The 25,703-nt window shown below is 53.9% G+C and overlaps 1 protein-coding gene across 1 annotated transcript in view; it reads left to right on the top strand.

Moving 5' to 3' along the window:
* The window catches only part of LOC140389519 (growth hormone secretagogue receptor type 1-like), a 66,703-nt gene extending 42,429 nt beyond the window's left edge, over positions 1-24,274 (top strand). The window contains exon 3 of the mRNA XM_072473695.1: positions 23,474-24,274. Coding sequence (XP_072329796.1) covers positions 23,474-23,778 — 305 coding nt within the window. The 3' untranslated portion in view covers positions 23,779-24,274. The remainder of the gene's footprint in view (positions 1-23,473) is intronic.
* Positions 24,275-25,703: the final 1,429 nt, after the last annotated feature.

The raw sequence follows: 25,703 nt of genomic DNA, 5'->3' as shown, positions 1-25,703 counted from the left end.
CACATACACTCGCTCACATTCACCCACACACACACATACACTCGCTTACATTCACCCACCCACACACATACACTCGCTCACACTCACGCACTCGCACACATACACTCGCTCACACTCACCCACCCGCACACATACACTCGCTCACACACACACACCCACACACTTGCTCACACTCACCCACCCGCATACATCCACTCGCTCACACACACACACCCGCACACATACACTCGCTCACACACACGCACCCGCATACATACACTCGCTCACACTCACGCACTCGCACACATACACTTGCTCAAACTCACGCACCCGCACACATACACTCGCTCACACTCACACACCCACACACACCCGCACACATACACTCGCTCACACTCACGCACTCGCACACATACACTCGCTCACATTCACACACCCGCACACATACACTCGCTCACACACACACACCCGCACACATACACTCGCTCACACACACACAACACTCGCTCACACACACACACCCGCACACATACACTCGCTCACACTCACGCACTCGCACAAATACACTCACTCACACACACACACCCGCACACATACACTTGCTCACATTCACACACATACACTCGCTCACACACACACACCCGCACACATACACTCGCTCACATTCACACTCCCGCACACATACACTCGCACACACACACACACCTGCACACATACACTCGCTCACACTCATGCACCCGCACACATACACTCGCTCACATTCACACACCCACACACATACACTCGCTCACACACACACACACGCACACATACACTCGCTCACATTCACACACCCGCACACATACACTCGCTCACACACACACTCGCACACATACACTCGCTCACACTCACGCACCCGCACACATACACTCGCTCACACTCACGCACTCGCACACATACACTCACTCACACTCACTCACCCACACACATACACTCGCTCACACTCACGCACTCGCACACATACACTCGCTCACACACACACACCCGCACACATACACTCGCTCACACACACACACGCACACATACACTCGCTCACACTCACACACTCGCACACATACACTCGCTCACACACACACACCCACAGACATATACTCGCTCACACTCATGCACTCGCACACATACACTCGCTCACACTCACCCACCCGCACACATACACTCGCTCACACTCACCCACCCGCACACATACACTCGCTCACACTCATCCACCCGCACACATACACTCGCTCACACTCACCCACCCGCACACATACACTCGCTCACACACACACACACGCACATATACACTCGCTCACACTCACACACTCGCACACATACACTCGCTCACACTCACCCACCCGCACACATACACTCGCTCACACACACACACACGCACACATACACTCGCTCACACTCACCCACCCGCACACACACACTCGCTCACACACACACACTCGCACACATACACTCGCTCACACTCATGCACCCGCACACATACACTCGCTCACACTCACGCTCTCGCACACATACACTCGCTCACATTCACGCACTCGCACACATACACTCGCTCACACTCACACACCCGCACACTTACACTCACTCACACTCACCCACACACGCACATACACTCGCTCACACTCATGCACTCGCACACATACACTCGCTCACACACACACACCCGCACACATACACTCGCTCACATTCACCCACACACACACATACACTCGCTTACATTCACCCACCCACACACATACACTCGCTCACACTCACGCACTCGCACACATACACTCGCTCACACTCACCCACCCGCACACATACACTCGCTCACACACACACACCCACACACTTGCTCACACTCACCCACCCGCATACATCCACTCGCTCACACACACACACCCGCACACATACACTCGCTCACACACACGCACCCGCATACATACACTCGCTCACACTCACGCACTCGCACACATACACTTGCTCAAACTCACACACCCGCACACATACACTCGCTCACACTCACACACCCACACACACCCGCACACATACACTCGCTCACACTCACGCACTCGCACACATACACTCGCTCACATTCACACACCCGCACACATACACTCGCTCACACACACACACCCGCACACATACACTCGCTCACACACACACAACACTCGCTGACACACACACACACCCGCACACATACACTCGCTCACACTCACGCACTCGCACACATACACTCACTCACACACACACCCGCACACATACACTTGCTCACATTCACACACATACACTCGCTCACACACACACACCCGCACACATACACTCGCTCACATTCACACACCCGCACACATACACTCGCACACGCACACACACCTGCACACATACACTCGCTCACACTCATGCACCCGCACACATACACTCGCTCACATTCACCCACCCACACACATACACTCGCTCACACACACACACCCGCACACATACACTCGCTCACATTCACACACCCACACACATACACTCGCTCACACACACACACACGCACACATACACTCGCTCACACACACACAGTCGCACACATACACTCGCTCACACTCACCCACCCGCACACACACACTCGCTCACACACACACACTCGCACACATACACTCGCTCACACTCACGCACCCGCACACATACACTCGCTCACACTCACGCTCTCGCACACATACACTCGCTCACACTCATGCACTCGCAGACATACACTCGCTCACACACACACACCCGCACACATACACTCGCTCACATTCACCCACACACACACATACACTCGCTTACATTCACCCACCCACACACATACACTCGCTCACACTCACGCACTCGCACACATACACTCGCTCACACTCACCCACCCGCACACATACACTCGCTCACACACACACACCCACACACTTGCTCACACTCACCCACCCGCATACATCCACTCGCTCACACACACACACCCGCACACATACACTCGCTCACACACACGCACCCGCATACATACACTCGCTCACACTCACGCACTCGCACACATACACTTGCTCAAACTCACGCACCCGCACACATACACTCGCTCACACTCACACACCCACACACACCCGCACACATACACTCGCTCACACTCACGCACTCGCACACATACACTCGCTCACATTCACACACCCGCACACATACACTCGCTCACACACACACACCCGCACACATACACTCGCTCACACACACACAACACTCGCTCACACACACACACCCGCACACATACACTCGCTCACACTCACGCACTCGCACAAATACACTCACTCACACACACACACCCGCACACATACACTTGCTCACATTCACACACATACACTCGCTCACACACACACACCCGCACACATACACTCGCTCACATTCACACTCCCGCACACATACACTCGCACACACACACACACCTGCACACATACACTCGCTCACACTCATGCACCCGCACACATACACTCGCTCACATTCACACACCCACACACATACACTCGCTCACACACACACACACGCACACATACACTCGCTCACATTCACACACCCGCACACATACACTCGCTCACACACACACTCGCACACATACACTCGCTCACACTCACGCACCCGCACACATACACTCGCTCACACTCACGCACTCGCACACATACACTCACTCACACTCACTCACCCACACACATACACTCGCTCACACTCACGCACTCGCACACATACACTCGCTCACACACACACACCCGCACACATACACTCGCTCACACACACACACGCACACATACACTCGCTCACACTCACACACTCGCACACATACACTCGCTCACACACACACACCCACAGACATATACTCGCTCACACTCATGCACTCGCACACATACACTCGCTCACACTCACCCACCCGCACACATACACTCGCTCACACTCACCCACCCGCACACATACACTCGCTCACACTCATCCACCCGCACACATACACTCGCTCACACTCACCCACCCGCACACATACACTCGCTCACACACACACACGCACATATACACTCGCTCACACTCACACACTCGCACACATACACTCGCTCACACTCACCCACCCGCACACATACACTCGCTCACACACACACACACGCACACATACACTCGCTCACACTCACCCACACACACACATACACTCGCTCACACTCACCCACCCGCATACATACACTCGCTCACACTCACGCACGCGCACACATACACTCGCTCACACTCACGCACTCGCACACATACACTCACTCAGACTCACGCACTCGCACACATACACTCGCTCACAGTCACGCACTCGCACACATACACTTGCTCACACTCACGCACTCGCACACATACACTCGCTCACATTCACCCACATACACTCGCTCACACTCACCCACCCGCACACATACACTCGCTCACACTCACACACCCGCACACATAAACTGGCTCACACACACACACCCACACACATACACTCGCTCACACACACACACCCACACACATACACTCGCTCACACTCACACACCCACACACACACACCCACACACATACACTCGCTCACACTCACGCACTCGCACACATTCACTCGCTCACACTCACGCACCCGCACACATACCCTCGCTCACACACACACCCGCACACATACACTCGCTCACACACACACACCCGCATACATACACTTGCTCACACTCACGCACCCGCACACATACATTCGCTCACACACACACACCCACACACATACACTCGCTCACACTCACACACCCACACACACACACCCGCACACATAAACTCGCTCACATTCACACACCCGCACACATACACTCGCTCACACACACACACCCGCACACATACACTCGCTCACACACACGCACACATACACTCGCTCACACACACGCACCTGCACAAATACACTCGCTCACACTCACGCACTCACACACATACACTCGCTCACACACACACACCCGCACACATACACTCGCTCACATTCACACACCCACACACATAGACTCGCTCACACACACACACCCGCACACATACACTCGCTCACATTCACACACCCGCACACATACACTCGCTCACGCACACACACCCGCACACATACACTCGCTCACACTCATGCACCCGCACATGTACACTCGCTCACATTCACCCACCCACACACATACACTCGCTCACACACACACACCCGCACACATACACTCGCTCACACTCACACACCCGCACACATACACTCGCTCACACTCACGCATTCGCACACATACACTCGCTCACACACACACACCCGCACACATACACTCGCTCACATTCACACACCCACACACATACACTCGCTCACACACACACACCCGCACACATACACTCGCTCACATTCACACACCCGCACACATACACTCGCTCACGCACACACACTCGCACACATACACTCGCTCACACTCACCCACCCGCACACATACACTCACTCACACTCACCCACCCACACACATACACTCGCTCACACTCACGCACTCGCACACATACACTCGCTCACACACACACACCCGCACACATACACTCGCTCACACACACACACGCACACATACACTCGCTCACACTCACACACTCGCACACATACACTCGCTCACACACACACACCCACACACATACACTCGCTCACACTCATGCACTCGCACACATTCACTCGCTCACACTCACCCACCCGCACACATACACTCGCTCACACTCATCCACCCGCACACATACACTCGCTCACACTCACCCACCCGCACACATACACTCGCTCACACACACACACGCACACATACACTCGCTCACACTCACACACTCGCACACATACACTCGCTCACACTCACCCACCCGCACACATACACTCGCTCACACACACACACACACACATACACTCGCTCACACTCACCCACCCGCACACATACACTCGCTCACACTCACGCACGCGCACACATACACTCGCTCACTCTCACGCACTCGCACACATACACTCGCTCACATTCACACACCCACACACATACACTCGCTCACACACACACACACGCACACATACACTCGCTCACATTCACACACCCGCACACATACACTCGCTCACACACACACTCGCACACATACACTCGCTCACACTCACGCACCCGCACACATACACTCGCTCACACTCACGCACTCGCACACATACACTCACTCACACTCACCCACCCACACACATACACTCGCTCACACTCACGCACTCGCACACATACACTCGCTCACACACACACACCCACACACATACACTCGCTCACACTCATGCACTCGCACACATTCACTCGCTCACACTCACCCACCCGCACACATACACTCGCTCACACTCATCCACCCGCACACATACACTCGCTCACGCACACACACTCGCACACATACACTCGCTCACACTCACCCACCCGCACACATACACTCACTCACACTCACCCACCCACACACATACACTCGCTCACACTCACGCACTCGCACACATACACTCGCTCACACACACACACCCGCACACATACACTCGCTCACACACACACACGCACACATACACTCGCTCACACTCACACACTCGCACACATACACTCGCTCACACACACACACCCACACACATACACTCGCTCACACTCATGCACTCGCACACATTCACTCGCTCACACTCAGCCACCCGCACACATACACTCGCTCACACTCATCCACCCGCACACATACACTCGCTCACACTCACCCACCCGCACACATACACTCGCTCACACACACACACGCACACATACACTCGCTCACACTCACACACTCGCACACATACACTCGCTCACACTCACCCACCCGCACACATACACTTGCTCACACACACACACACACACATACACTCGCTCACACTCACCCACCCGCACACATACACTCGCTCACACTCACGCACGCGCACACATACACTCGCTCACTCTCACGCACTCGCACACATACACTCGCTCACATTCACACACCCACACACATACACTCGCTCACACACACACACACGCACACATACACTCGCTCACATTCACACACCCGCACACATACATTCGCTCACACACACACTCGCACACATACACTCGCTCACACTCACGCACCCGCACACATACACTCGCTCACACTCACGCACTCGCACACATACACTCACTCACACTCACCCACCCACACACATACACTCGCTCACACTCACGCACTCGCACACATACACTCGCTCACACACACACACCCGCACACATACACTCGCTCACACACACACACGCACACATACACTCGCTCACACTCGCACACATACACTCGCTCACACACACACACCCACACACATACACTCGCTCACACTCATGCACTCGCACACATACACTCGCCCACACTCACCCACCCGCACACATACACTCGCTCACACTCACCCACCCGCACACATACACTCGCTCACACTCATCCACCCGCACACATACTCTCGCTCACACTCACCCACCCGCACACATACACTCGCTCACACACACACATGCACACATACACTCGCTCACACTCACACACTCGCACACATACACTCGCTCACACTCACCCACCCGCACACATACACTCGCTCACACACACACACATGCACACATACACTCGCTCACACTCACCCACACACACACATACACTCGCTCACACTCACCCACCCGCACACATTCACTCGCTCACACTCACGCACGCGCACACATACACTCGCTCACACTCACGCACTCGCATACATACACTCGCTCACACTCACGCACTCGCACACATACACTCGCTCACAGTCACGCACTCGCGCACATACACTTGCTCACACTCACGCACTCGCACACATACACTCGCTCACACTCACCCACCCGCACACATACACTCGCTCACACTCACACACCCGCACACATAAACTGGCTCACACACACACACCCACACACATACACTCGCTCACACACACACACCCACACACATACACTCGCTCACACTCACACACCCACACACACACACCCACACACATACACTCGCTCACACTCACGCACTCGCACACATACACTCGCTCACACACACACACCCGCACACATACACTCGCTCACATTCACACACCCACACACATACACTCGCTCACACACACACACCCGCACACATACACTCGCTCACATTCACACACCCGCACACATACACTCGCTCACGCACACACACCCGCACACATACACTCGCTCACACTCATGCACCCGCACACGTACACTCGCTCACATTCACCCACCCACACACATACACTCGCTCACACACACACACCCGCACACATACACTCGCTCACACTCACACACCCGCACACATACACTCGCTCACACACACACACCCGCACACATACACTCGCTCACATTCACACACCCACACACATACACTCGCTCACACACACACACCCGTACACATACACTCGCTCACATTCACACACCCGCACACATACACTCGCTCACGCACACACACTCGCACACATACACTCGCTCACACTCACCCACCCGCACACATACACTCGCTCACACTCACGCACTCGCACACATACACTCACTCACACTCACCCACCCACACACATACACTCGCTCACACTCACGCACTCGCACACATACACTCGCTCACACACACACACCCGCACACATACACTCGCTCACACACACACACGCACACATACACTCGCTCACACTCACACACTCGCACACATACACTCGCTCACACACACACACCCACACACATACACTCGCTCACACTCATGCACTCGCACACATACACTCGCTCACACTCACCCACCCGCACACATACACTCGCTCACACTCACCCACCCGCACACATACACTCGCGCACACTCATCCACCCGCACACATACACTCGCTCACACTCACCCACCCGCACACATACACTCGCTCACACACACACACGCACACATACACTCGCTCACACTCACACACTCGCACACATACACTCGCTCACACTCACCCACCCGCACACATACACTCGCTCACACACACACACACTCACACATACACTCGCTCACACTCACCCACACACACACATACACTCGCTCACACTCACCCACCCGCACACATACACTCGCTCACACTCACGCACGCGCACACATACACTCGCTCACACTCACGCACTCGCACACATACACTCACTCACACTCACGCACTCGCACACATACACTCGCTCACAGTCACGCACTCGCACACATACACTTGCTCACACTCACGCACTCGCACACATACACTCGCTCACATTCACCCACACACACACATACACTCGCTCACACTCACCCCCCCGCACACATACACTCGCTCACACGCACGCACCCGCACACATAAACTGGCTCACACACACACACCCACACACATACTCTCGCTCACACACACACACCCAAACACATATACTCGCTCACACTCACACACCCACAGACACACACCCACACACATACACTCGCTCACACTCACGCACTCGCACACATACACTCGCTCACACTCACGCACCCGCACACATACCCTCGCTCACACACACACACCCGCACACATACACTCGCTCACACACACACACCCGCATACATCCACTCGCTCGCACTCACGCACTCGCACACATACACTTGCTCACACACACACACCCACACACATACACTCGCTCACACTCACACACCCACACACACACACCCGCACACATAAACCCGCTCACATTCACACACCCGCACACATACACTCGCTCACACACACACACCCGCACACATACACTCGCTCACACACACGCACACATACACTCGCTCACACACACACACCCGCACACATACACTCGCTCACACTCACGCACTCACACACATACACTCGCTCACACACACACACCCGCACACATACACTCGCTCACATTCACACACCCACACACATACACTCGCTCACACACACACACCCGCACACATACACTCGCTCACATTCACACACCCGCACACATACACTCGCTCACGCACACACACCCGCACACATACACTCGCTCACACTCATGCACCCGCACACGTACACTCGCTCACATTCACCCACCCACACACATATACTCGCTCACACACACACACCCGCACACATACACTCGCTCACACTCACACACCCGCACACATACACTCGCTCACACTCACGCACTCGCACACATACACTCGCTCAAACACACACACCCGCACACATACACTCGCTCACATTCACACACCCACACACATACACTCGCTCACACACACACACCCGCACACATACACTCGCTCACATTCACACACCCGCACACATACACTCGCTCACGCACACACACCCGCACACATACACTCGCTCACACTCATGCACCCGCACACGTACACTCGCTCACATTCACGCACCCACACACATACACTCGCTCACACACACACACCCGCACACATACACTCGCTCACATTCACACACCCACACACATACACTCGCTCACACACACACACGCACACACACTCGCTCACATTCACACACCCGCACACATACACTCGCTCACACTCAGGCACTCGCACTCATACACTCGCTCACACACACACACCCGCACACATACACTCGCTCACATTCACACACCCGCACACATACACTCGCTCACACACACACACCCGCACACATACACTCGCTTACATTCACCCACCCACACACATACACTCGCTCACATTCACACACCCGCACACATACACTCGCTCACGCACACACACCCGCACACATACACTCGCTCACACTCATGCACCCGCACACGTACACTCGCTCACATTCACGCACCCACACACATACACTCGCTCACACACACACACCCGCACACATACACTCGCTCACATTCACACACCCACACACATACACTCGCTCACACACACACACGCACACACACTCGCTCACATTCACACACCCGCACACATGCACTCGCTCACACTCAGGCACTCGCACTCATAAACTCGCTCACACACACACACCCGCACACATACACTCGCTCACATTCACACACCCGCACACATACACTCGCTCACACACACACACCCGCACACATACACTCGCTTACATTCACCCACCCACACACATACACTCGCTCACACTCACGCACTCGCACACATACACTCGCTCACACTCACCCACCCGCACACATACACTCGCTCACACACACACACCCACACACTTGCTCACACTCACCCACCCGCATACATCCACTCGCTCACACACACACACCCGCACTTATACACTCGCTCACACACACGCACCCGCATACATACACTCGCTCACACTCACGCACTCGCACACATACACTTGCTCAAACTCACGCACCCGCACACATACACTCGCTCACACTCACACACCCACACACACCCGCACACATACACTCGCTCACACTCACGCACTCGCACACATACACTCGCTCACATTCACACACCCGCACACATACACTCGCTCACACACACACACCCGCACACATACACTCGCTCACACACACACCCGCACACAACACTCGCTCACACACACACACCCGCACACATACACTCGCTCACACTCACGCACCCGCACACATACACTCGCTCACACACACACACCCGCACACATACACTTGCTCACATTCACACACCCACACACATACACTCGCTCACACACACACACCCGCACGCATACACTCGCTCACATTCACACACCCGCACACATACACTCGCACACGCACACACACCTGCACACATACACTCGCTCACACTCATGCACCCGCACACATACACTCGCTCACATTCACCCACCCACACACATACACTCGCTCACACACACACACCCGCACACATACACTCGCTCACATTCACACACCCACACACATACACTCGCTCACACACACACACACGCACACATACACTCGCTCACATTCACACACCCGCACACATACACTCGCTCACACACACACTCGCACACATACACTCGCTCACACTCACGCACCCGCACACATACACTCGCTCACACTCACGCACTCGCACACATACACTCACTCACACACACCCACCCACACACATACACTCGCTCACACTCACGCACTCGCACACATACACTCGCTCACACACACACACCCGCACACATACACTCGCTCACACACACACACGCACACATACACTCGCTCACACTCACACACTCGCACACATACACTCGCTCACACACACACACCCACACACATACACTCGCTCACACTCATGCACTCGCACACATACACTCGCTCACACTCACCCACCCGCACACATACACTCGCTCACACTCACCCACCCGCACACATACACTCGCTCACACTCATCCACCCGCACACATACACTCGCTCACACTCACCCACCCACACACATACACTCGCTCACACACACACACGCACACATACACTCGCTCACACTCACACACTCGCACACATACACTCGCTCACACTCACCCACCCGCACACATACACTCGCTCACACACACCCGCACACATACACTCGCTCGCACTCACCCACACACATACATACACTCGCTCACACTTACCCACCCGCACACATACACTCGCTCACACTCACGCACGCGCACACATACACTCGCTCAGACTCACGCACTCGCACACATACACTCACTCACACTCACGCACTCGCACACATACACTCGCTTACATTCACCCACCCACACACATACACTCGCTCACACTCACGCACTCGCACACATACACTCGCTCACACTCACACACCCGCACACATACACTCGCTCACACACACACACCCACACACTTGCTCACACTCACCCACCCGCATACATCCACTCGCTCACACACACACACCCGCACTCATACACTCGCTCACACACACGCACCCGCATACATACACTCGCTCACACTCACGCACTCGCACACATACACTTGCTCAAACTCACGCACCCGCACACATACACTCGCTCACACTCACACACCCACACACACCCGCACACATACACTCGCTCACACTCATGCACTCGCACACATACACTCGCTCACATTCACACACCCGCACACATACACTCGGTCACACACACACACCCGCACACATACACTCGCTCACACACACACCCGCACACAACACTCGCTCACACACACACACCCGCACACATACACTCGCTCACACTCACGCACTCGCACACATACACTCGCTCACACACACACACCCGCACACATACACTTGCTCACATTCACACACCCACACACATACACTCGCTCACACACACACACCCGCACACATACACTCGCTCACATTCACACACCCGCACACATACACTCGCACACGCACACACACCTGCACACATACACTCGCTCACACTCATGCACCCGCACACATACACTCGCTCACATTCACCCACCCACACACATACACTCGCTCACACACACACACCCGCACACATACACTCGCTCACATTCACAAACCCACACACATACACTCGCTCACACACACACACACGCACACATACACTCGCTCACATTCACACACCCGCACACATACACTCGCTCACACACACACTCGCACACATACACTCGCTCACACTCACGCACCCGCACACATACACTCGCTCACACTCACACACCCACACACACCCGCACACATACACTCGCTCACACTCACGCACCCGCACACATACACTCGCTCACACACACACACCCGCACACATACACTTGCTCACATTCACACACCCACACACATACACTCGCTCACACACACACCCGCACACAACACTCGCTCACACACACACACCCGCACACATACACTCGCTCACACTCACGCACTCGCACACATACACTCGCTCACACACACACACCCGCACACATACACTTGCTCACATTCACACACCCACACACATACACTCGCTCACACACACACACCCGCACACATACACTCGCTCACATTCACACACCCGCACACATACACTCGCACACGCACACACACCTGCACACATACACTCGCTCACACTCATGCACCCGCACACATACACTCGCTCACATTCACCCACCCACACACATACACTCGCTCACACACACACACCCGCACACATACACTCGCTCACATTCACAAACCCACACACATACACTCGCTCACACACACACACACGCACACATACACTCGCTCACATTCACACACCCGCACACATACACTCGCTCACACACACACTCGCACACATACACTCGCTCACACTCACGCACCCGCACACATACACTCGCTCACACTCACGCACTCGCACACATACACTCACTCACACTCACCCAGCCACACACATACACTCGCTCACACTCACGCACTCGCACACATACACTCGCTCACACACACACACCCGCACACATACACTCGCTCACACACACACACGCACACATACACTCGCTCACACTCACACACTCGCACACATACACTCGCTCACACACACACACCCACACACATACACTCGCTCACACTCATGCACTCGCACACATACACTCGCTCACACTCACCCACCCGCACACATACACTCGCTCACACTCACCCACCCGCACACATACACTCGCTCACACTCATCCACCCGCACACATACACTCGCTCACACTCACCCACCCGCACACATACACTCGCTCACACACACACGCACACATACACTCGCTCACACTCACACACTCGCACACATACACTCGCTCACACTCACCCACCCGCACACATACACTCGCTCACACACACCCGCACACATACACTCGCTCACACTCACGCACTCGCACACATACACTCGCTCACACACACACACCCGCACGCATACACTCGCTCACATTCACACACCCACACACATACACTCGCTCACACACACACACACGCACACATACACTCGCTCACATTCACACACCCGCACACATACACTCGCTCACACACACACTCGCAAACATACACTCGCTCACACTCACGCACCCGCACACATACACTCGCTCACACTCACGCACTCGCACACATACACTCACTCACACTCACCCACCCACACACATACACTCGCTCACTCACGCACTCGCACACATACACTCGCTCACACACACACACCCGCACACATACACTCGCTCACACACACACACGCACACATACACTCGCTCACACTCACACACTCGCACACATACACTCGCTCACACACACACAAATCCACACACATACACTCGCTCACACTCATGCACTCGCACACATACACTCGCTCACACTCACCCACCCACACACATACACTCGCTCACTCACGCACCCGCACACATACACTCGCTCACACTCATGCACCCGCACACGTACACTCGCTCACATTCACGCACCCACACACATACACTCGCTCACACACACACACCCGCACACATACACTCGCTCACATTCACACACCCACACACATACACTCGCTCACACACACACACGCACACACACTCGCTCACATTCACACACCCGCACACATACACTCGCTCACACACACACACCCGCACACATACACTCGCTCACATTCACACACCCACACACGTACACTCGCTCACACACACACACACGCACACATACACTCGCTCACATTCACACACCCGCACACATACACTCGCTCACACACACACTCGCAAACATACACTCGCTCACACTCACGCACCCGCACACATACACTCGCTCACACTCACGCACTCGCACACATACACTCACTCACACTCACCCACCCACACACATACACTCGCTCACTCACGCACTCGCATACATACACTCGCTCACACACACACACCCGCACACATACACTCGCTCACACACACACACGCACACATACACTCGCTCACACTCACACACTCGCACACATACACTCGCTCACACACACACACCCACACACATACACTCGCTCACACTCATGCACTCGCACACATACACTCGCTCACACTCACACACCCGCACTCATACACTCGCTCACACTCACCCACCCGCACACATACACTCACTCACACTCATCCACCCGCACACATACACTCGCTCACACTCACCCACCCGCACACATACACTCGCTCACACACACACACGCACACATACACTCGCTCACACTCACACACTCGCACACATACACTCGCTCACACTCACCCACCCGCACACATACACTCGCTCACACACACCCGCACACATACACTCGCTCACACTCACCCACACACACACATACACTCGCTCACACTCACCCACCCGCACACATACACTCGCTCACACTCACGCACGCGCACACATACACTCGCTCAGACTCACGCACTCGCACACATACACTCACTCACACTCACGCACTCGCACACATACACTCGCTCACAGTCACGCACTCGCACAGATACACTTGCTCACACTCACGCACTCCCACACATACACTCGCTCACATTCACCCTCACACACACATACACTCGCTCACACTCACCCACCCGCACACATACACTCGCTCACACTCACGCACCCGCACACATAAACTGGCTCACACACACACACCCACACACATACACTCGCTCACACACACACACCCACACACATACACTCGCTCACACTCACACACCCACACACACACACCCACACACACACACTCGCTCACACTCACGCACTCGCACACATACACTCGCTCACACTCACGCACCCGCACACATACCCTCGCTCACACACACACACCCGCACACATACACTCGCTCACACACACACACCCGCATACATACACTCGCTCACACTCACGCACTCGCACACATACACTTGCTCACACTCACGCACCCGCACACATACATTCGCTCACACACACACACCCACACACATACACTCGCTCACACTCACACACCCACACACACACACCCGCACACATACACTCGCTCACATTCACACACCCGCACACATACACTCGCTCACACACACACACCCGCACACATACACTCGCTCACACACACACACGCGCACATAGACTCGCTCACACACACACACCCGCACACATACACTCGCTCACACTCACGCACTCACACACATACACTCGCTCACACACACACACCCGCACACATACACTCGCTCACATTCACACACCCACACACATACACTCGCTCACACACACACACCCGCACACATACACTCGCTCACATTCACACACCCGCACACATACACTCGCTCACGCACACACACCCGCACACATACACTCGCTCACACTCATGCACCCGCACACGTACACTCGCTCACATTCACCCACCCACACACATACACTCGCTCACACACACACACCCGCACACATACACTCGCTCACACTCACACACCCACACACATACACTCGCTCACACACACACACCCGCACACATACACTCGCTCACACACACACACACCCGCACACATACACTCGCTCACACTCACGCTCTCGCACACATACACTCGCTCACACACACACACCCGCACACATACACTCGCTCACATTCACACACCCACACACATACACTCGCTCACACACACACACCCGCACACATACACTCGCTCACATTCACACACCCGCACACATACACTCGCTCACGCACACACACCTGCACACATACACTCGCTCACACTCATGCACCCGCACACGTACACTCGCTCACATTCACGCACCCACACACATACACTCGCTCACACACACACACCCGCACACATACACTCGCTCACATTCACACATCCACACACATACACTCGCTCACACACACACACGCACACACACTCGCTCACATTCACACACCCGCACACATACACTCGCTCACACTCTGGCACTCGCACACATACACTCGCTCACACACACACACCCGCACACATACACTCGCTCACATTCACACACCCGCACACATACACTCGCTCACACACACACACCCGCACACATACACTCGCTCACACTCACGCACTCACACACAGACACTCGCTCACACACACACACACGCACACATACACTCGCTCACACACACGCACCCGCACACATACACTCACGCACACTCAGGCACCTGCACACATACACTCACTCACACTAACACCTGCACGGATACACTCGCTCACACTCACACACCCGCACACATACACTCACTCACACTCACACACCTGCATACATACACTCGCTCACACTCACACACTAGCACACATACACTCTCTCACACTCACACAACTGCACACATACACTCGCTTACATTCACACACTTGCACACATACACTTGCTCACACTCACAAACCTGCATCCATACACACGCTCACACTCACACACCTGCACGCATACACTCACTCACACTCACACACCTGCACGCATACATTCACTCACACTCACACATCTGCACACATACACTGGCTCACACTCACACAACTGCATGCATACACTCGCTCACACTCACACACCCACACACATATACCCGCTCACAATCACACACCTGCATCCATACACACGCTCACACTCACACACCTGCATGGATACGCTCGCTCACACTCACACATCTGCACACATACACTGGCTCACACTCACACACCCGCACACATACACTCTCTCACACTCACACAACTGCACGCATACACTCGCTCATACTCACACACCCACACACAGGCACTCGCTCACACTCACACACCAGTATACATACACTCGCTCACACTCACACGCCTGCACGCATACACTCGCTTACATTCACACACCCACATACATACACTCACTCACACTCACGCACATGCACACATACACTCGCTCACACTCACACGCTTGCACACATACACTTGCTCACACTCACACACCTGCATCCATACATACGCTCACACTTGCACACCTGCACGCATACACTCACCTCACACTCACCCACCTGCACAACTACACTCACACACCCACACACACCCACACACACACACACACATACACTCGCTCACACTCACACACACTCACTCACACTCACATCTGCGCACATACACTCGCTCACACTCACTCAACTGCACCCATACACTCACTCACACTCACACCAACACACATACACTCGCTCATCTTTACACACCTGCATGCATACACTCACCCACACTATCACACCCGCACACATACACTCTCTCACAATCACACAGCTGCACACATACACTCACTCACACTCACACACCAACACACATACACTCGCTCACACTCACACCCACACACATACACTCGCTCACACTCACAACCCCGCATACATACACCCGCCCACACTCACACATCCGCACTTATACACTCACTCACACCCATATACCTGCACGCATACACTCGCTCACACTCACACACCCGCACACATACACTCGCTCACACTCACACACCCACACACATACACTCGCTCACACTCACACACCTGCATACATACACTCGCTCACACTCACACACCTGCATGCAGGCACTTGCTCACACTCACCCACTTGCACACATGCACACTCACACACCTGCACACATACACTCACTCACACTCACACACATGCACAGCTACACTCGCTCACACTCACACACACACACATGCACTCACTCACACTCACACACCCACACACATATACTCACTCGCACACGCATACACTCGCTCACACACACTCACTCACACTCACATCTGCGCACATGTACTCGCTCACACTCACACACCCACACACATACACTCACTCACACACACACACATACACTCGCTCACACTCACACTCACTCACACTCCCATCTGCGCACAAACACTCGCTCACACTCACTCACCTGCACCCATACACTCGCTCACACTCACACACCCACACACGTACACTCGCTCACACTTACACACCTGCACGCATGCACTCGCTCACATTCACACACCCGCACACGTACACTCACCCACACTCACACACCCGCACACTTAGACTCGCTCACACTCACACACCTGCATACATACACTCGCTCACACTCACAAACCCACACACATACACTCGCTCACACTCACACACCCACACACATACAATCACTCACACTCACATATACGCACACATACACTCGCTCACACTCACACAGCTGCACACATACACTCACACTCACACTCACACACCAACACACATACACTCGCTCACACTCATACCCACACACATACACTTGCTCACACTCACAACCACGCGTACATACACTCGCTCACACTCACATATCCGCACACATACACTCACTCACACTCACACACCCGCACAGATACATCGCTCACATTCACACACCTGCACACATACACTCGCTCACACACCGGCAAATATACACTCACTCATACTCACACACCTACACACATACACTCGCTCACACTCACACACCTGCCGCATACACTCGCTCACACTCACACACCTGCATGCATACACTTGCTCACACTCACACATCCGCAAACATACACTCGCTCACACTCACACACACCCACACACATGCACTCGCTGACACTCACACACCCACACACATACACTCGCTCACACTCACACACCTGCATACATACACTCGCGCACACTCACACACCTGCATGCAGGCACTTGCTCACACTCACCCACTTGCACACATGCACACTCACACACCTGCACACATACACTCACAGCTACACTCGCTCACACTCACACACACATGCACTCACACACACTCACACACCCACACACATATACTCACTCGCAGACGCATACACTCGCTCACACTCACACACACTCACTCACACTCACATCTGCGCACATACACTCGCTCCCACTCACTCACCTGCACCCATACACTCACTCACATTCACACACACCCACACACATGCACTCGCTCACACTCACACAACTGCATGCATACACTTGCTCACACTCACACACCCGCACACATACACTCGGTCACACTCACACACCCACACACATACACTCGCTCACACTCACACACCTGCATACATACACTCGCTCACACTCACACACCTGCATGCAGGCACTTGCTCACACTCACCCACTTGCACACATGCACACTCACACACATGCACAGCTACACTCGCTCACACTCACACACACACACATGCACTCACTCACACTCACACACCCACACACATATACTCACTCGCACACGCATACACTCGCTCACACACACTCACTCACACTCACATCTGCGCACATACACTCGCTCACACTCACTCACCTGCACCCATACACTCACTCACATTCACACACACCCACACACATGCACTCGCTCACACTCACACACCCACACACATACACTCACTCACACACACACGCATACACTCGCTCACACTCACACTCACTCACACTCCCATCTGCGCACAAACACTCGCTCACACTCACTCACCTGCACCCATACACTCGCTCACACTCACCCACCCACACACATACACTCGCTCACACTTACACACCTGCACGCATACACTCGCTCACATTCACACACCCGCACACGTACACTCACCCACACTCACACACCCGCACACATAGACTCGCTCACACTCACACACCTGCATACATACACTCGCTCACACTCACAAACCCACACACATACACTCGCTCACACTCACACACCCACACACATACAATCGCTCTCACTCACATATACGCACACATACACTCGCTCACACTCACACAGCTGCACACATACACTCACACTCACACTCACACACCAACACACATACACTCGCTCACACTCATACGCACACACATACACTCGCTCACACTCACAACCACGCGTACATACACTCGCTCACACTCACATATCCGCACACATACACTCACTCACACTCACACACCCGCACAGATACATCGCTCACATTCACACACCTGCACACATACACTCGCTCACACACCGGCAAACATACACTCACTCATACTCACACACATACACTCGCTCACACTCACACACCTGCCGCATACACTCGCTCACACTCACACAACTGCATGCATACACTTGCTCACACTCACACATCCGCAAACATACACTCGCTCACACTCACACCCACCCACACACATGCACTCGCTGACACTCACACACCCACACACATACACTCGCTCACACTCACACACCTGCGTAGGTTCTTTACTCAGAGAGTAGTAAGGGTGTGGAATGCCCTGCCTGCAACAGTAGTGGACTCGCCAACACTAAGGGCATTCAAATGGTCATTGGATAGACATATGGACGATAAGGGAATAGTGTAGATGGGCTTTAGAGTGGTTTCACAGGTCGGCACAACATCGAGGGCCGAAGGGCCTGTACTGCGCTGTAATGTTCTATGTTCTATATCCTAAAGGATATCCGATGGGTTTGTACAGCAAGCGACCATGATTTCATGGTCGCCATTTCTGAGGCCAAGTTTTTTAATTCCAGATTAATAAATTGATTTTAAATTCCACCAGCTGCCGCGGTGCGATTTGTACCCGCGGCCCCCGAGCATTAACCTGGGCCTCTGGATTACATGTCCAGTAGCCTAAACCTTCCTCACAATGAACTGGAGGCCAGAACTGGAGGAATGCAGAGAACTCGGAGGGTTTCTAACACTTTGCAAAATTCATTTTTACAGGACGTCGCCGGCTAAGCCCAGCATTTCTTGCCCATCCCGAGTTGCCCTTGAGAAGGCGGTGGTGAGCCGCCTTCTTGAACCGCTGCAGTCCCTGAGGTGTCGGTACACCCACAGTGCTGGGCTGTAGGGCTGGTGGAGATGGCAGAGATAGGGAGATGCAAGGAAACGGAGAGATTTGATGGGTATACGGACCGGGAACCCATGCCGGTCGGTGAAAAGCGGGGGTGTTAACGAATGGTGCAGCCAGGTCGGGATGAGCTGAGCTTTCGTGCAGGCTAGAGGCCGGCCAGCAGATGGAGTAGTTGAGTTCAGAGGCAACAAAGGCGTGGGCGAGGTGGGGGGGTGGGGGGGGGAGCAGTGAGGGTGGGGGGCTCGTGGAGGTGGGCAAGGCAAAGGTTGCTGCAGGCAGCCTTGGTAATGGTGGGGTTACGTAGGACATAGAACATAGAACATTACAGGGCAGCACAGGCCCTTCGGCCCTCGATGTTGCGCCGTCCATATGTTTATCCAATGACCATTTGAATGCCCTTAATGTTGAGTCGGAAATTCAGCTCAGGGCCAAAGAGAGCACCAAAGTTGTGATCAAACTGGGCCAACCTGGACTAGAAGAAGATAGAATTTGGTGAACGGTCATGGAGTGCTGACCCCTAATCGCCATGTCAGAACACATTTCCTTTATCCAGCAGCCTGTCTTGGTTTACAGCCAGAGCTCTGTGTCTGAAATATATTCATTCTTATAATGTGGAAAATGTGGTGGTCAGTTTGAACACAGCAAGAGCCCAAAACCAGCACTGAAACCAAAGTCACCATAACTGACCCTTCCTCTTTCCCAGGTACTCGCGCTGTGCCAGTGTATGCTTGTCACATAGCAATGTTTCTTGAAGCCATTTTCCCCAGTTTCAGGAAGGTTAAGCCTTTGCAATGCCTGACTAACCTCTGCTCCCTCCTCCCTCTCTTCCAGCCGTTGTGGTGTTTGCTTTCGTCCTGTGCTGGCTGCCGTTCCATGTTGGCCGCTACCTCTTCACCAAATCCTCGGAGATCGGCTCCTTTGAGATGCTCCAGATCAGCCAGTACTGCAGCCTGGTCTCTTTCGTCCTCTTCTACCTGAGCGCTGCGATCAACCCCATCCTTTACAACATCATGTCCAAGAAATATCGGGTGGCCGCCCTCAAGCTGTTCCACGTCAAGGAGGCTCCAAGGAGAACCTCGTCGACTGCCAAGAACGTGAGCTGTCCCACCTGGACAGAGACCATTGTGAGCACTTGACCACTGCAGAGCTGCCAAGAGTTACGGTTTGTTCGTAGCCCATGTGCAAACTGCAGGCGGGCATGGCCGATTGGACAAAGAGTGTGTTCGCCCCGTGAGCTGGAAGGGGTGTTGCCCAGTGACGGGGAGGATGAAACAGCCACAGTCTTGGCAACCGCGGTAACTCTAAAAGAACCCACATGATTCCGACGTATTTGGTGTCCCTTTCACCTTGCCTGGCTGCACTGTACATCAGATCATCCAAAAATATTGGGCTGCATATTTGATGCCAGCATATTAATATTTCCCCTGATGCCCTAAAACAAGTAAATTAATGTGGGTGCCGAGTCAACTGGTTAATTGAAGTCACTGTGCGATAATGAACAGGATGCTGTGGTAAGCTGGCCAGAACACTGTAAATTATCTTTGATTTCATGCCCTCCATTGTGTGGTGAGAGAGTTTCTAAAGACGATTCTTTCTTCTTTGTAATGAAATAAACAGCCACAGCTTCAGACAGGACAGCATTGAAACCTCACCACAGTCAAAGGCCAAGGTGCGTCTAAATTGCCTGCTACCAGCCCGCTGGTCACGCAATACAATAATAATGGATTTATTGGCGACTCTTATCAACCACTTTCTACCAATGAGCCGAGGAGAGGCCCAGGAAGGTGGGGGAAATGCCTCGTGATGGCGAGCAGTGGCAACTAGTGGTCCATCAAACCCACTTGCTCCAATATTTCCATAGTTCATTTTTAATAACCCGGATTCCCATTTGTTGACCGGAACTTGATGAAATCCATTAAGTTTCTTGGCGCATCAATGTGACAGTAATCTGATCCAAACACTTATCATTCTTTCAGGATACAATGTTTGGCCAGTATATTTAATTTTCTCTTGTTCTTTGGATATTGGATGATATGTAATGGACAGCATTATTAACATAGAATCTTGGAAATGTGGGCCTACAATATCACAGAGATACTTTATCTCTGTACCGCAGTACAATCACTCAGCTCTTAATCCTCAACAAATCTCCAGCACCTACAAACTTGTATCAAATTGACCAGTGCTGCATTACTCAGTGCCAAACTCCCCAGTGTTGCATTACCCAGTGCCAAACTCCCCAGTGCTGCATTTCCCAGCGCCAAACTCCCCAGTGCTGCATTACCCAGTGCCAAACTCCCCAGTGCTGCATTACCCAGTGCCAACCTCCCCAGTGCTGCATTACCCAGTGCCAAACTCCCCAGTGCTGCATTACCCAGTGCGAAACTCCCCAGTGCAGCATTACCCAGTGCCAAACTTCCCAATGCTGCATTACCCAGTGCCAAACTCCCCAGTGCTGCATTACCCAGTGCCAAACTACCCAGTGCAGCATTACCCAGTGCCAAACTACCCAGTGTAGCATTACCCAGTGCCAAACTCCCCAGTGCTGCATTACTCAGTGCCAACCTCCCCAGTGCTGCATTACCCAGTGCCAAACTCCCAGTGCTGCATTACCCAGTGCCAAACTCCCAGTGCTGCATTACCCAGTGCCAAACTCCCCAGTGCTGCATTACCCAGTGCCAAACTCCCCAGTGCTGCATTACCCAGTGCCAAACTCCCCAGTGCTGCATTGCCCAGCGCCAAACTCCCCAGTGCTGCATTACCCAGTGCCAAACACCCCAGTGCTGCATTACCCAGTGCCAAACTCCCCAGTGCTGCATTACTCAGTGCCAACCTCCCCAGTGCTGCATTACCCAGTGCCAAACTCCCAGTGCTGCATTACCCAGTGCCAAACTCCCAGTGCTGCATTACCCAGTGCCAAACTCCCCAGTGCTGCATTACCCAGTGCCAAACTCCCCAGTGCTGCATTACCCAGTGCCAAACTCCCCAGTGCTGCATTGCCCAGCGCCAAACTCCCCAGTGCTGCATTACCCAGTGCCAAACACCCCAGTGCTGCATTACC

Source organism: Scyliorhinus torazame, chromosome 14, assembly GCF_047496885.1.
Source record: "Scyliorhinus torazame isolate Kashiwa2021f chromosome 14, sScyTor2.1, whole genome shotgun sequence".
NCBI lineage: Eukaryota > Metazoa > Chordata > Chondrichthyes > Carcharhiniformes > Scyliorhinidae > Scyliorhinus > Scyliorhinus torazame.
Note: the sequence above shows the minus strand (reverse complement) of the source record. Positions and strands in the feature narration are given on the sequence as shown.